Source organism: Podarcis liolepis (assembly GCF_965112155.1).
Source record: "Podarcis liolepis genome assembly, chromosome: 14".
Taxonomy (NCBI): Eukaryota; Metazoa; Chordata; class Lepidosauria; order Squamata; family Lacertidae; genus Podarcis; species Podarcis liolepis.
In genome coordinates this window covers 48369189-48385355 of record NC_139569.1, presented here as the reverse complement: position 1 = coordinate 48385355, position 16167 = coordinate 48369189, and the positions used below count along the sequence as shown (strand labels likewise).

Below are 16167 nucleotides of genomic sequence, written 5' to 3'. Positions count from 1 at the left end.
TTCTCACACAACCCCATGGAGATGCTGTGATTGAACCAGGATCTTCTGCATGCCAATCATGTGTACTAACACTGTGCTATGAGCCTTTGCCACAGTCCCAAGGGCTCTATCTAACCACACCACCCCCCAACAGTGGCTCCAACAAAGTTTAATCAGGAGGCAGCAAAAGGAAACTGCAGAACTGAACTGGACATACTCTGAGAAGGTGAAGGACTATGACTGATCTGCCTCTTGAGTCACTTCCTGCCTCTGAATGCCTTCATTCCACCCCAGCACGTGTGCCTCATACCTGCAGCACTCCTAGAGACTATTGATCTGCAAAGGGTTGGATCTTCTCTTCCCCACAGCAAATATCTACAGAGCAGAGATGTACACTTCTTCCCTCCCGCCCCCCGCCCCCCGGTTTGGTCAGCCCTGATCCAGGAGATGCCTTCACAGGCAGTGCAACTAACTGATGGGGAGGTATCTTAACCCTGACATCACAAGGAGACACACACTGAAACATGCTGCTCCTGAATTTTAATGCCACATAGAAAAATATAGAAACACAACACTTGTATTTTTAAATAGAAAATATTTGTAATCTTTTACACAAGTTAACAAATCCTACATTTGTTTGGAATCAGTCAAAGACTAGAAGACAGAGACTTGGCTGCTCTTGCATCCGCTGCCTCCCCCTTTTACATGGGGGGCACAGCAGACTCAGTATGCCCCTGCACAAACCCAACTGAGGCAGGCCACTGTGGACTGCTGCTTCTATGACTTACAAGCTTTCAAAATGCACCAACTTCTTTGGCAAGCAACAGAAAAGGGAACAGGGAATCTGGAAACCTCTGCAGCACTCTGGTTAATCCAGGGCCTCCGCAGGTGAGCACTCCTAACATCCTTGGGCTAAGATGTAGCAGCCCACAAGAGCAAAAAGCACTGCGATCCTTCTGAGTCTTCGCCCAGGCATCCGCTGCAGATTCTGCCTTGGGCTCAGTCTTCAGCCGAGCTGTAGCATTCCTCGTCCCTCACTTCTCTGTAGTTGCCCAGCGTCTCCCCCTCTGGCTCATAGCTGGCCATCTGAGGGCCTAGTCTGCCGGCAAGCTTCTGGGCTGCAAGTTTGGCTAGCATTTCCTATAAAAACAGAGAAGAGAAACCATTTACTGAAAGTGAGTAAATGCCAGGGTGGTCCCTAGGCCCAACAGAAACACACCAGAGAAAGCCATATACTATGAGCTGCCCACAGAATCCCCTGGTGTCGAGGCGCAGTGCCATGCTAGAAAGAAAGGCAGTGGAGAAGAGGGGTGGGGGGGAAACAAGACCGCCATTCACAGTGCTAAAGCAACTTTGACACATTGTGCTGAACACTGGGAAGTATTTGGACACAGAGAGAGAGAGAGAGAGTTGCAGAACAAGCTGGTGAAGGGGACCCTAAGGACAAAAAGCCCAGTGCAAGCAGGTAGGTGGAGAGGGAGATCCAGTCGTCTCTTTTCTCTGGCATCCTTAACCACTGAGTTTCAACACCAGTGTATTAATTCATGAACTTGAAGAAAGAAAGAGACATCATAGAGCAAACTAGCTGTTAAATGCTGGAAGTAATTGTCCTTTACAGGCAAACTGCACTTCAGGCGAAGGTGTTCAGAGAAAAAAATCAACTCTGGCTGATGTTTATCTAGCTGAGTCTACAAATCCGAGATGGTTGGACCAGATATGACATTATTTGTAATTTAATTACAGACAAACCGTCCCAAGTTGTTTATTAACATCACAATAAGCAAAAGAAAACAAAGCAGAGCGTGACAAGACCGTATTAATTTAGTGCCCGATACTCTTCTGTATTCATTCCATTCTCACCTGCATTTCAATTAAATTAAGGCTTGCAAGTAAATTAAGTGGATGTGCATATGAAAAAGATTCATAACTCAAATTCAGCATGTAGAATTTCAAAGCTATGCAAAACTGGCTTATTTGCAATCTGCGTATTTTTACTTGTAAGTCAACATGAGTTAGATTGCAATCACAGACAAATGGGGAATAAGTATCAAAAGAAATAAGCTAAGTTTGCTCTGAACATTTCTATTCAGAATATTCCTATCCAAGTGTTTTTAGAAATCAGCATCTTTTGGGTGAAGTTGAATACTGGTACTGCTGAGTCAGGCCACTGATCAAAGTATTGCCTCCTCTGACTGGCAATAGTTTTCCAATATCTCAGGCAGAAACAAGAACAGCCCTGCAGCAGCTGCATGAGGCCAAAAGGCGCTCATCTACTGCAGGATCCTCTCCTGACAGTGGCCTGCCAGGTTCCTATTATGGGAAGCCACAAGAACGGAGCACAACAGCACTGGCAGCTGGCTTGCAGAGCATACTGCCTCTAACGGGGTCTCAAACACAGCCATCTTGACTAGTAGCAATGGGTAGTCTCATCCTACATGAATTAGTCTCTCTTATAGCCACCAAAATTGATAGCCCCCATTACCTCTTGTGGGAGTGAATTCCATAATCTGACTGTATTTTGCATGTAGAAGTACTTTCTTTTGCTTGTCCTCAACCTTCCACCCCCCAGCTACACCAGATGACCCCCACTGAGTATTATGGGAGAGAGAGAAGTTTCCTACCCACCTTTCCCACATGATGCACGGCACATCTCTCCCACCTCCTGCTACATTTCCACTGAGCCTGCAGATTCTGCAGGATAAGCTGGGCTGTACCACCACCAAGCAATGCATTCTCCCTGATGTTGGTTTGGGGCTGGGGCTGGACCTTGCGCCTCCTTTCTTTCCTCTGTCCTCCACAGCCCAAGGCAAAGCAAAAGTATTGAAGCCTCTTTGCCTCCTTGGAACAAAATCCTAGCAGACACTTCTCCCCCTCCACCACCCCAATCTGCATGTTCCCATAATATGTAACAGGAGCTCGCGCAAAGCACCAGTGCTTTCATCTATACCTCATAAGCTTCCTTTTGTTGGATCTGAATCGCTATTGAATCTTCTAGGGAGAGCAGCTGCGTAGGCTCATGATGCAGAGGGGGTAACCGAGCGGCTGTGACGTCATCCAAGTGCTTCTTATCTCTGTGGCGTCTTTCCTCTGCAGAAAGGGAAAAGGGGGGGCCTCTAGGTGAAGGGATATCTGGGGAGCCACAAGACGATCCACTTGACTCAGCCAGCAATCTAGAAGAAACCAAGAGCACAGCTCATGAAATGCCTCCCGGCCCTCTGGCACATAAAGTTGCTCCTTCCCTCCACTCTTATTCCGCTCTGAAATTTCAGGTGTGGACGAGTTTGAGGCTAACATCTGCTTCCTCAGTTGTGCTTGCACAGAAGAGTGGGGCCATGAAGCAATCAAGGAATTAAAATGACCCCCCATCTTGCTCTGTCCCAAGGATTATGGTTTATAAGAGGACTGAAACACTTTGTATTCTCCTATGTATTCTCCATGGCAGAGAAAATGGCAGCTCTGGTCAGGTGGCAGCTGCTGCCTGGTTTCCTTCAAGTCCACCTGGCATTCGCCCAAGAGAGAATTTAGGGGTCTCTGAGTGGAAGACACCCCTGTGGCTCTGCACTGCTTGGGCTAAGCTCCCCCTGCATTCGGGAAAGGGCCATAGCTTGGTGGTTTTGCATTTAATTGCAGGGGTTGGACTAGGCGATCCTCGGGAGTAGCTTCCACCTCTACAATTCTATGATTCTAATGTATCACAGCAAATAATAACTATTTTATAATCCTACCTTTAAAAAATATTTATTCCCCAAAATATGTATCATAAACTTCCCAGTATGCATAAAACATACCCACACTTGTGGTTATAGCAAAAGCTCTCTCTGCGAGAGCGCGTTTCCTACAGTACTCACACATTCGCTTTAAATTTGCTTCTTTTTGCCACAGGGTTCTTCGCTCTCAGTTCCAGCACTTGCATGTAATGTGGAGTTTTGGGTGGTGTGTTTGGAAAGTTCTGAAAAGCACGGCCTTTACAGTCAAAACTCTGCCCATTTTCAGAGTTCTCCCCACTCTCTCCCCCTCCAACTGAAATTCTTTCGAAGGCATCCACCAGTGCTTCACTGCTGCTGCTGCTTGCAGATTGTGCTGGATTCTCAGCTTTGTCTAGAGAATTTCGCTTGGGAGCCTCCTGAGCATCTTTTGGAAGCCTGGCTACTGACACCTCCAAAACATTTTTGCCTCCTTGAAGAAAACTGGTGTCCTCAGGGGCTTGTCCTACTAATGCACTTCTGTTTCCTTTGCTTCTTTTCTTGGTCCAGACGCTTTGCTTGTTCTGCAGAGATGATTCAATCTCATTGTAGTGACGTTCAGAAATAAGAGGTGGGTCTTGGCATGTTGACTTGTTGCTGACAACCCCTTTTTGTTTGCTAGATTTGATTGCCTCTTGTTTTTCCTGGAACTCTAATCTAACAGCAGATAGAAGCTCAGCTGTTCTCTGCAGCTCTTCCTCTTGTGCAATGGCAATCTTCAATTTCTCAACGAAGTTGGATATCTTTTTACCTTTATCCGGAAGCCTGGATACAAATTTCCTATAATAGATGTGATGAAGATACACACTAAGGTAAACAGAATTCAAGGATGAGTTCTAATTCACATTTTGAATTCCTCTGAAGCCCATTAGCAAACAGTCTGCTACTATCCCTTCTATTTGTTTGAGGTTGTCAAATGCAACAGCATGGTTTTTCCCAGAAGATTTTCAGGGGGGAAATTGTTTGCATAATAAAATCTTTTTATGTCCTAGAGAACAATCTAATTAAGCATGTTTATTTTACTTGTATTTAATAAAGAAAACTAAAAATGTTGAAACTACCAAGATTGCCATATTGTACAGTATTTGAAGTTGGCATCATAGGAACATAGGCAGCTACCTTATACTGAATGAGACGATTCACCTATTTAGCTTGGTACTGTACTCACAGCAGGATTTCATGCTGGATTCTCACCTTCCTGCCAGAGACTGTTCTGTATGCTAAACAGATGCTTTTACCACTGAGCCACAGCCCAATCTCATGCTACTAATGAGATAAGGAAATGACGCCCCCCCCCCCAGCCTTGGCACATATAACAGGGTAGAGGGGCACATATGACCCTATGTGACATTTGGCCACCCTTACTTGGAGCTTTCATTTCTGGAGGGGGAGATCTTCTAACATTTCACAGGTGACAATAGGCATATCAGTGTTCCTGCGGTGTTTCTATGTTCATATCACATTCAACAACATTTAATTTTTAGATAAAACAGTTTTAGTTGAATTAAAAAACAGCAGCTCACTGGCAGTGTGCCTTTATGTGTGCAATTTATATGTGACAACCATTTCCATAGAAGCCTCTAGTGTTTCTTTTGTTATTGATGCTGCACAATTTCATTTAGTTTGTCATATCTGAGAAGGACCTAAAGCACCTGCCTCACATGCAAACATTTCAGTCCTCAGCATCTCCAACAAGGGCTGGCCCAGAATCCCACCTGAAATTCTGGAGAGCTGCTGCTCATCAGTGAAAAACACAGTGAGCCAGGCAGACCAATGGTTTTATGACTTAGCCTTTCTGAAGAAGTGTGCATGCACACGAAAGCTCATACCAAGAACTAACTTAGTTGGTCTTTAAGGTGCTATTGGAAGGAATTTTTTTATTTTGACTATGGCAGACCAACACGGCTACCTATCTACTACCTTTCTCCCACGTGCGTGTGTATGTGTTATTTATTGACTGTGAGGTGCTTTGAGGGGCACCAAGTAGCAGGAAACCAGCACGTAAATAACAGCTATTGATCTTCGTAGAAAAGTAGGCAAATGATACATTTCTGAAATACAATAACAGAAATGCTTTAAGAGTCCTCGTTCACGTTGGTACCAGAACAAAGGGCTGTGCAAGTTGTTTTAACTGTTCTTACAACTTATAATTGCGTTTTGATGCTGTAATCCGCCCTGGGGCTCTAGGGTGAAGGGCGGTATAATTAATAATAATAATAATAATAATAATAATAATAATAATATCGTTAATACTACTACTACTGCTACTAATATTCTCCCGGGGTTGAAGGGGCGCCCCCCGGAAGGTAAAAGCGGAGGGAGCGCCGCTCTCCAGGGGAAGGGGAGCTGCTCGCCCAGCCGCGGAGGGGGAGTCGGCCCGGCCCTCCTTCCCGTCCCCGGCCTCTCACCGGTCCCCCAGCAGCTTCTCCTGCCGACTCAGCATCTCTCGCAGCTCCGGCAGGCTCCGGCCTCGCAGCTGCTCCGGCGCCCCCGCCGCCGCCGCCATGCCTCGCCCGGGGAGGGGAGGCCCGCATGGTCCCGGAGGCAGGAGGAGAGCGGGCGGGGACGGACACAGCAGCGGCACCTCCGCCGCTTCCGGCCCCCGGTGGGCGCCGCCATGTTTCCGGAAGCGCCCTACGGCTCCCCAGCGTGGCCATAACACTTCGGTGGCGCCTTTACGCCTTCGCTCGCTTCCTAGGCAGCCGTTTCGGCAGGAGCCAGAGAGGCGCTGCTGCAAACGCGTTCCGACGTTTTTAGGCTGCTTGGCTCCTCCTTCTTCTCCCTTATATATAAGTCGGTTCTATTTATAAAATTAATTGCAAAACGCATTGGGCGCATGTGGAGCTAATCATTAAAACCAATCGTCAACAATACTAATTAATGCCCAATGATGGCCAATGAATCAACAGTGTGGTGCAGCAGCAGAAAGGGCTAATGCTACTCTACTCTGCATCAACAGAAGTATAGAGTCTCCGTCAAGGGAAAGAATGGTACCACTTTATTCTGCAGAATACACCTGGAGTCCTGTGTGCAGTTCTAGGCACCACAATTTAGGAAGGGTGTTGGCAAACTTATGCAGAGGAGGGCGAGCAAGATGATCAAAGATCTGCAAACCAAGCCTTAGGAGGAACTGTTGAGAGGAGATATGATTGGCCACCTTCAAATATCTTAAGGGCTGTCCCATGGAGGATGGAGAAAGCTTGTTTTCTCCTGCTCTGGAGGGTAGGACTCAAACCAACTGATTCAAGTTACAAGAAAGGGGATTCTGGCTAAATATCAGGAAGAACTTTCTGAAAGTAAGAGCTGTTTGACAGTGAAGCAGATTCCAACAAGAGGTGTTGGACTCTCCTTTGGAAGTTTTTAAGCAGAGGTTGGACGGCCATCTTTTACGGATGATTTACCTGTAAATCCTGCATTGCAGGGGTGGACTGGTTGACCCTTGGTGTCCCCTTCAACTCTAAAATTCTCCGAGTGGGAGCTAGACTTTTAAGTTTTATAAGCGCCCTCAGAGCACATGTAGAACTATTTCCTTTGAGGTGAACTAGCATCTCCTTACTGCTGCTTTTTTAGAAAAGATACTGTTCCTTAGACAGGGACGTGGGTGGCGCTGTGGGTAAAACCTCAGCGCCTAGGGCTTGCTGATCGTATGGTCGGCGGTTCGAATCCCCGCGGTGGGATGAGCTCCCACCGTTCGGTCCCAGCTCCTGCCCACCTAGCAGTTCGAAAGCACTCCTAAGTGCAAGTAGATAAATACCGTAGGCACCGCTTTCTAGCGGGAAGGTAAACGGCGTTTCCGTGTGCTGCGCTGGTGCCGGCTCGCCAGAGCAGCTTCGTCACGCTGGCCACGTGACCCGGAAGTGGTGACCCAGAAGTGTCTCCGGACAGCGCTGGCCCCCGGCCTCTTAAGTGAGATGGGCGCACAACCCTAGAGTCGGACACGACTGGCCTGTACGGGCAGGGGTACCTTTACCTTTTTACTGTTCCTTAGAGCGAAGGCACAATGGTTTGCCCCCTTGGGAAGACTTAAAGGTAAAGGGACCCCTGACCATTAGGTCCGGTCGTGACCAACTCTGGGGTTGCGGGGCTCATCTCGCTTTATTTGCCGAGGGAGCCGGTGTACAGCTTCTGGGTCATGTGGCCAGCATGACTAAGCCGCTTCTGGTGAACCAGAGCAGCACACAGAAACGCCATTTACCTTCCTGCCGGAGTGGTACCTATTTATCTACTTGCACTTTGATGCGCTTTCAAACTGCTAGGTTGGCAGGAGCAGCGACTGAGTAACGGGTTCCCCCCCCCCCCCGTCGCAGGGATTCGAACCGCCAACCTTCTGATTGGCAAGTCCTAGACTTAGGAGCTGCTTTATACCAAGTCAGATTGTTGTCAACACTGCCTGGCAGCAGCTCTCCAGTGATTCAGGCAGGGCTCCCTCCTAACCATACCTGGAGATGCTGAGATTTGAACCTGGGACCGTCTGCCTGCTGCAAAGTGGAGGCATTGCCACTGAGCTACAAGCCCTTCTATTTAGAAGGGGACATGGATGGCTTTAGATGAAGAAGTCTCAGCTCTCACAGAAATACTGAACCCAGCCAGACTCACGTTCTGGCCTTACACCTCCCGTTTCTTAAAACATTCCCGGAGAAAGCTGAGCACTTAGTGGACCTGCTTCCATCCTAAAGTCCAAGCTCCCGCTGAAATAGGCTTCCTTCCTTCCTTCCCTCTGGGATGAGGCCCATGCCACAGCCCATCCTGTTTATCAGATATTTGGCTGAACGGTAACTGCATCATCATATTTCCGTTTTCCAACTGATTGTACTGGTCTGGGCTTTCTTTTCTTTTTCCCTAAGAAGAAAAAGCCACCAAACTAGGAGGGTTTTCCTAATATTTCTTCTAAGTGAATGGGTTTCAGATCAGCAAAAACAAAGCAGGCCACAGCCAAAAGTGTAAAATGTACTCTGCAAAGGATGTTTCTTCTTGAGAAGAAATTACAACCACCTGATCAAAAGTGAATCCTTCTGAGTTCAGTGGACCTTACTTCTGACCTGAGCAAGCAAGCAAAATGTGAAATAGGGCATTACCACTTTGCGGTACTGCACAGTACTTGGCAAAAGTATTCTATGTGCACAGCTCCTGCGCGACAGACACATCATTTGTGAAACAGCTACAGATATAGTATTTATTTATCCCACTTTTTTGAAATGTGGTAGTGTCTGAGGTTCCCACCACCCATAAATGCATGACAGTATCAAAATAAATTCTGCAAGACCAAGCCTAACAATATGAAGAATAGTAAGGGAACCCATCAAAACAAGAGAACCAAAAGCTCCTTAAGAATTAACCCTAGTCAAACCAAAGTATTGCCTGAACAAAACGTTCTTCCCACTTCCAGTAGTAGATAGGTAGCCGTGTTGGTCTGTCATAGTCAAAATAATAATAATAAAAATTCCTTCCAGTAGCACCTTAAAGACCAACTAAGTTAGTTCTTGGTATGAGCTTTCGTGTGCATGCACACTTGGGTGTATCTGAAGAAGTGTGCATGCACACGAAAGCTCATACCAAGAACTAACTTAGTTGGTCTTTAAGGTGCTACTGGAAGGAATTTTTTATTATTATTATGTTCTTCCCACTGTTACCCTCCACCAAGCGATCCTTGCCAGGGCTAGATCAGGAGGAAGGGGGCCATCTAGTCCAGCAGCCTTGTTCTCACTGTGGCCACCCAGATGCCTTTGGGAAACAAACAAGTGGGACCCGAGCCCAAGAGCCCTCTCCCCTCCTGCAGCTGGGACTCAGAAGCATTACAGTCTCCGACTATGGAGGCAGAGCATAGCCACTGTGGCTAGTAGTCCTTGAAGGAAGGCCCACTATCTCCCCACCAGCCTCACTTTGGAACAGGGGTGCAAAACCAGTTTCAGCCCAAGAGCCACATTCCCTTTTGGACAACAGAGGTGGGGGCATTCTGGTGATGGGCAGAGCCAGATGCAAAAAAATGAATGGGGTGTGTGTGACACTTTGTACAATAGGTATAGACTCCCCTCCCCATCTTCCATCTAGCCAAGCAAAAGCACACAATACAACAAGATAAAAACACTCAAGGGTGAGGGCATGCGGAAGGACTGGTGAGAGGCATGGCCTGGGAATGGGCCTGAGGTCCCCCCCCTTGCCTTAGAAGTTGGTGGATAACATGTGAGTAAAGTGGCCTCATCAGGTGATCTCGGTAGACAAGGCAGTTTCATAGATGAGGTCTTTTTGGTGTCCTATAGGCTTGGCCTTGAGAGACACCAGCTCCATATCAAAGGGAGAAATGTTTTTTCTCTGTTGACTTACACCTAGCCAACAGTCCAAATTTGGATCATGAACTCTTTGGGGCAGGAATCTCTTTTGCTAACATTGCTCTGTAAAGTGCCATTTAAACCCTATACAGAAATCTCAAAACTGAAATGCACTTAGAATCTAGTGGTTCGACTTTGGGGGAAGGTAGTTGAGTCTGCCTGGGGAAAACCCAGACTCTAGTCCTCTACTGCAGTTTCCCAAACTTGGGTCTTTAACTATTGTTGGACTACAACTCCCATCATCCCTAGCTAGCAGGACCAGTGGTTAGAGATGGGAATTGTAGTCCAAAAACAGCTGGAGACCCAGGTTTGGGGAACCCTGCTCTATTGTATCAGGTGGTCTTTGTTTTATATTGCTCTAAAGGTACTCAGAAGTTGAACTTATTTTAATTTAGCTAAGGACAAGATGTTGATGTGAGGGAAAAGATACAGAATTCTTAGAGAAAATAAAGCATACAGTATATTTGTGTGACCATAACTTTAATTCAAAATCACGCGACAGACAGCATCAGCCATGTGAGGCAACCTCATTAGCACCTCCGTAGTGCCAGAGAAATTCTCTGCCCACACACTTCCAAGTTACAATTGAAGTAATTGCAGCAGTCATCATTCAGCTGCAAGAATGTGAACTACATTCCCCTCCTCGTTTCAAAGTCCACACTCATATCTGACTTGGCAGGTGTTTTCCAGTATATTTCGGGAGGTGCCCTACTTACAATATCAGTATTTAAATAGAAATAAAACTTCAGCAAAGTGAAGTCACAGAGCCAAGGTCATCTCCAGGGGTGACTTGCATGTATAGTGTTGGGGTTTCCCCTGTCAAAATAGGAAGTTTCATTTCTGCCTTTGCTAAGGGGTAACTTTTGGCCCATTATACCCTGCTTGGTTTGCACAGTTGGAAGAGTGTTGTAGAAAATTTCCATATCCATTCATTTTTCAACTCTTAACAAGTTTGTTCATCATTTTTAGGCAAGCTCACATTTATTCCTCTTCCATTGACTATGTAATGTGCAAGCTAATTTGCCAAATGTGCTATCTATCCAAGGAGGTAGTACCATTTTCAATTGAATTGTTTTCTTTTTTCTTTATAAGATATTTATTGCAATTTTTTAAAGGACAAATAAACCACCAAACATATAAAATACCATCACCGTACACACAAAAAAGGTTAAAACAAAGTTAAGAAATAAACAAAAAATAAAAAAGTACATATAAAATACAGCTGTTCATAAATCATATTTTCATAATCTTTGGACTTCCTCACATCACACTTCCCTGCGTTCTCGGTTACCTAATTATAGACAGCAATTTATTAGCTTATTTCAATTCTTATTGTATAAATTTCGAATATTATGTCCCAAATTTCAAATAACTTTATCATAAATTAAACTGCTTAATTTAACCATAATATTACTTCAAATTTCATCACTTCCTTATAGTCTCACTTATTCTCGTATGTCTTACAACAAAATTTGCTGCTGCCATATTGCTTTCAATCGTGCATTCTCCTAACATTCATACAGTTTATAGTGTTTTTGTAAATAGTCTTTAATTTTTTTCCAGTCCTCTTCCACCGTCTCTTCTCCCAGGTCCCGAATTCTGCCAGTCATTTCCGCAAGTTCCATGTAGTCCATCAGCTGCGTCTGCCATTCTTCCAGTGTGGGTAAATCTTGAGTCTTCCAGTGCTTTGAAATAAGTACTCTTGCTGCTGTTGTTGCATACATAAAGAAGGTTCTGTCTTTCTTTAACACCCCTTGGCCGACAATGCCCAAAAGGAAGGCCTCTGGTTTCTTAAGGAAGGTATACTTAAATACCTTTTTTAACTCATTATAGATCATTTCCCAGAAGGCCTTCACTTTTGGAAAAGTCCACCAGAGGTGAAAGAATGTTCCTTCATTTTCTTTACACTTCCAACATTTATTATCAGGCAGATGATATATTTTTGCCAGCTTGACTGGGGTCATGTACCACCTGTATATCATTTTCATAATATTTTCTTTCAAGGCATTACATGCCGAGAACCTCACTCCGGTGGTCCATAACTTTTCCCAGTCAGCAAACATTATATTATACCCAATGTCCTGTGCCCATTTTATCATAGTTGATTTGACAGTTTCATCTTGTGTATTCCATTTCAACAGCAAGTTATACATTTTTGAGAGTACCTTGATCTTAGGTTCTAGCAGTTCTGTTTCCAGTTTCGATTTTTCCACCTGGAAACCTGTTTTTTTATCTGCCTTGAAAACCTCCCTAATCTGAGCATAATGTAACCAATCTCGCACTTTATCCTTTAATTTCTCAAAACTCTGCAATCTCCAAGTTTCAATTGAATTGTTTTCATTTCATTTACAGTGGTACCTCGGGTTACACACGCTTCAGGTTACACACTCCGCTAACCCAGAAATAGTGCTTCAGCTTAAGAACTTTGCTTCAGGATAAGAACAGAAATTGGGCTCTGGCGGTGCGGCGGCAGCAGGAGGCCCCATTAGCTAAAGTGGTGCTTCAGGTTAAGAACAGTTTCAGGTTAAGAACGGACCTCCAGAACGAATTAAGTACTTAACCCGAGGTACCACTGTATTTATTTCAGCCATTTATACAGTGCTTCACCCCTTAGGGTTGCATCCATTGCTAGTCCTAATCGCAGTAGACCCTGAAATCTCTGAAATCTTCCTGGTAGGGCTGAACCTATGTCTCACAACACCTATGGCTTTCCCTGGACTGGGATAGCCCAGCCTTGGTCCATGCACTAGTGACCTCCCTCTTGGACAACTGCAGGACACTCTACATGAGACTGCCCTTCAATACTGTCCGGAAACCAGCTAGAGTAGAATGCAGTAGTTGGTGAGTGGGGCAGTCTGGTGGGATTATGTGTTTTTAGCGCATAAAAACAGTCTCCTGAAATATGATTTTAACCAGGGACCTGAAACTCATCAGGAAGCCTGTCTGACTTCTAGAAGCAGGGAACTCCAAAGTTGGGCCCAGAACACTGAAGGCACAACTTCTCATTGACATAAGTCAAGCTTCTGCTCCATGGGGACCCTGTTCTCCCAGATGATCTCAGTGATCAACTTGGGATGTCTAGGGCAAGGCGGTTCTTAAGGTGTCCTGGGCTTGTACACTATTATTTATTTTTAATTTATTTATTAAATGTGTATACCACTCTTCATTCAAGGATCACAGGGCAGTTTTATATTGTAAAATGTGCAACATAGTAACAAAGAAAAATAATACCCACCCTGGCTCCTGTATAAAAGGTCATATGTTGTTTCATTAGCCAAAGGCCTAGGAGAAGAGGATTTTTTTGCTTGGTGCCTAAAGGAGTCAAGGTCCCCGCAGATGCAAGCAATTTTATCGTTAAAATTGCTTTGCAAACAAATCACAGCAAGCTACCACCTTCTGTCACCTTCTTCTGGAGAGACTGTGAAATGTCCTGCACCACCTGGAAAAGCTCTGCTGGATGGTACAAAGAGGATGCAATGGAGATAGTAAAGTATTCCTTCTTTGCTGCCTTCATTGCCACTAGGTAGGCTCAATGACAAGCCCTTGCCAGTGTTTGATTTCCTCCATTATGTTCAAAGAACCCTAGTGCAAGAACCCGGAATCTGGAGCAGTAGATCTGGTTCCATGACCTGCAGAATTAGTGCATGAATTTGCTTTCCCCCCTCCTCCCTCCTGTTTCTTTTTTGTCATGTCTTTTTAGCTTGTGAGCTGCTCTGGGAGCTTGTTTGGGCAGAAGAGTGGGTAGAAATGCTTTAAACAAACATACTGGGACTTACTTCTGAGTAAACATGCCTAGGAGAGTGCTGTTTGCAGGACGTTGGACCAGAAGACCCTTTAGTCTGATTCCAGCAGCAAGACTCTGTTTTTGTTTGTAGGACTGCCCCACACATGACTCAAGATTTTTTGTCCAAAGTATATGAAGAAAAGGCAAAGCACTAGAAGAGACTGGGCCCTCAAGCCCCATATTTCTTGCCATTTTGAACCCAATCCACTTTGCTGTTATATATACCTACAGTACATATTGTCACATGGTCATCACTTCCCCAAGTGATGAAGATTTCCAGGTGTGCAGGTGCTTCCCAAGTGCTTGCATTTTTTCGGAGGAGGGAACACTAGAGACTTGCAGCATTTTGTATTATCAGATTTATTTACAAATGGCAATAAATCAAATCTCCAGAAAGAGGCACACCCAGGTGCTTTCAACGTTTCAGCTCCCTCAGCGCTGCACTCTCTCCTTCTGTTGCAAAGTGCAGTTTGCTTCACTCAGAGACTTCAGCCTCCTCCCCATGACAGCAAAAGGAATGCCACTCTTCTTCCTCAACCTCCGATGTCTCTCTCTCTCCATTCACAACCTTCCAGAACAATCTCAAACTACTTCCTAGGCATTCAGTCACGCTGGAAACCATTAACATTACTTCATCAAATCCCAGACTCTGACCACGTATTGCCTTGGGAAGCCAAGGGCAAAGGCATGATAGTCCCACCCACAGTAACAATTTCATAACAATATAAATGGAATATATAACATCACAGGAAATATATACTTCATATTTAGGTTTTCCCTCCATTTGTAAATGTGGAATATGTTGCCTTTGGTACAATTTGCAAAAATTATTTATTCAAACAGGCACACTAGAGCCAAGTGGGAAGGAACTGAGGTGGCTGGATATCCTAAGCAATTAGTTCTCTTGTGCAGAGTTATCCAAGTGACTCATATGGCCTCAGACTTCCTATACAGTGTTCTTTTTTATTTACTAATTAAGTAGTGCACATACATGAAAATAACAAGAGCTCTGTTGAAAGAGTATAGGCAAATGTGAAACACAGTGACAATGGGCCAGAGTCTTTAAAAGCATGATGCTAATCATTTTAAATCAACATTTTCCCTGTTAACTCTTACACATTGTGTATTCCTTGAGGAATAGCTAGCCCCTCCAGAACTGATGTTAAATGACATTAAAATACAACATAGCATATTATAAAAATGCATATACAGTGAGTTAGTCAAATGTGGCTTAAGCTTCAGAACAAAGGATTTTTAACCATATTTCAGGGGAACAGCATTCAGGGATTTTCAATATACAAAATAATAGGCTTTGTTAAACAGGAAGGTTATAAATAGACACGTAAGTATTTCCAGGTATTAAAATACATGAAGAACCAATGCTATATTTCCTGGAGACAGATGAGAGGTGGGTATGAAAGACTGAAAAAGTCCCTTTGAAAAGAAACTGTGGATCTCAGAAATAAACTTGGTAGTTAACAGATTAGAAAGCTACGTGCCTTGTTGCAGAAACCCAACAAATTCGTTCCTTTCCACAAAGCTCACAAGAGCACCACTGGCACGCTTCCTTGGTGGTGGTCCCTGCCTCCCTCTTCAGGAGCACCGTGGTCCCATTCAGTGTTTTCAGAATCAGCATCTTAAAGAGCTAAAAAAGCAGAGACTTCCTTCCCAAGCAAACGGCCAATATATCTTTGGCTGTAACTACCACTTTTCCAAAAAGGAAAAGAGTAACATTGAAATTAATGCCCTTTTCAAGTAAAGAAAATGGCACTTCTGTGAAGTAGAATTAGATTAAAGTTCAAACGAGAAATGAGTTTCCATGTGCAGTTAGGATTGCTGTCCAGCAGCCTCTCCTTCAGGTGTGCTCAAAATGTGGCAGGTGACTTTGCATACTCCTTCCTCTAAAAAAGGAACAGGGGCAGAGGTTTTGCTCACCTTTGGTTCCCTTGCAAATAAATACAGGGCAGCTTCATGAACAAAGTGTCTGAAAGGCTTCTCTGCCTCATCAGTCCTTCAAGCTGCAGAGTTTCAAGACGCTGGAACATGTGTGAGGAGTTCCTGGGCCTGGAATGATGGCAGTTGTGCTGCGCTTTGATGAATACTCCAAGACTCTCTTGAATGGAGTGTATGTCCTGGCAGGCTTTGATGTCTCGGAAGATGTGCCGCTGTTCTCAGTGCTAGGAATGAAAACCAACAGCACAAAATGTTAGACATTCGAGAAATCAACCAATACTGTTTGGCTGATCAAAACCAATGAAAAGGAATCCACAATAAATATAACTCTTTCCTTGAGCCAGTAGAGTGAGGAAAGTCCTTCATGCAGCACAGCTGGTAA

At 44.7% G+C, this 16167-nt stretch overlaps 1 protein-coding gene across 1 annotated transcript in view; it reads right to left on the bottom strand.

Annotated features, from left to right (window-relative positions):
- Positions 1 to 502: 502 nt before the first annotated feature.
- Positions 503 to 16167, bottom strand: part of LOC310693816 (uncharacterized protein) — a 62550-nt gene continuing 46885 nt past the window's right edge. Inside the window, exons 13-17 of the mRNA XM_083476193.1 lie at positions 15841 to 16009; positions 6131 to 6522; positions 3828 to 4502; positions 2927 to 3149; positions 503 to 1119 (exon numbers count right to left, since the gene is read on the bottom strand). Of these exons, the coding sequence (XP_083332319.1) occupies positions 979 to 1119; positions 2927 to 3149; positions 3828 to 4502; positions 6131 to 6522; positions 15841 to 16009 (1600 nt within the window). The 3' untranslated portion in view covers positions 503 to 978. The remainder of the gene's footprint in view (positions 1120 to 2926; positions 3150 to 3827; positions 4503 to 6130; positions 6523 to 15840; positions 16010 to 16167) is intronic.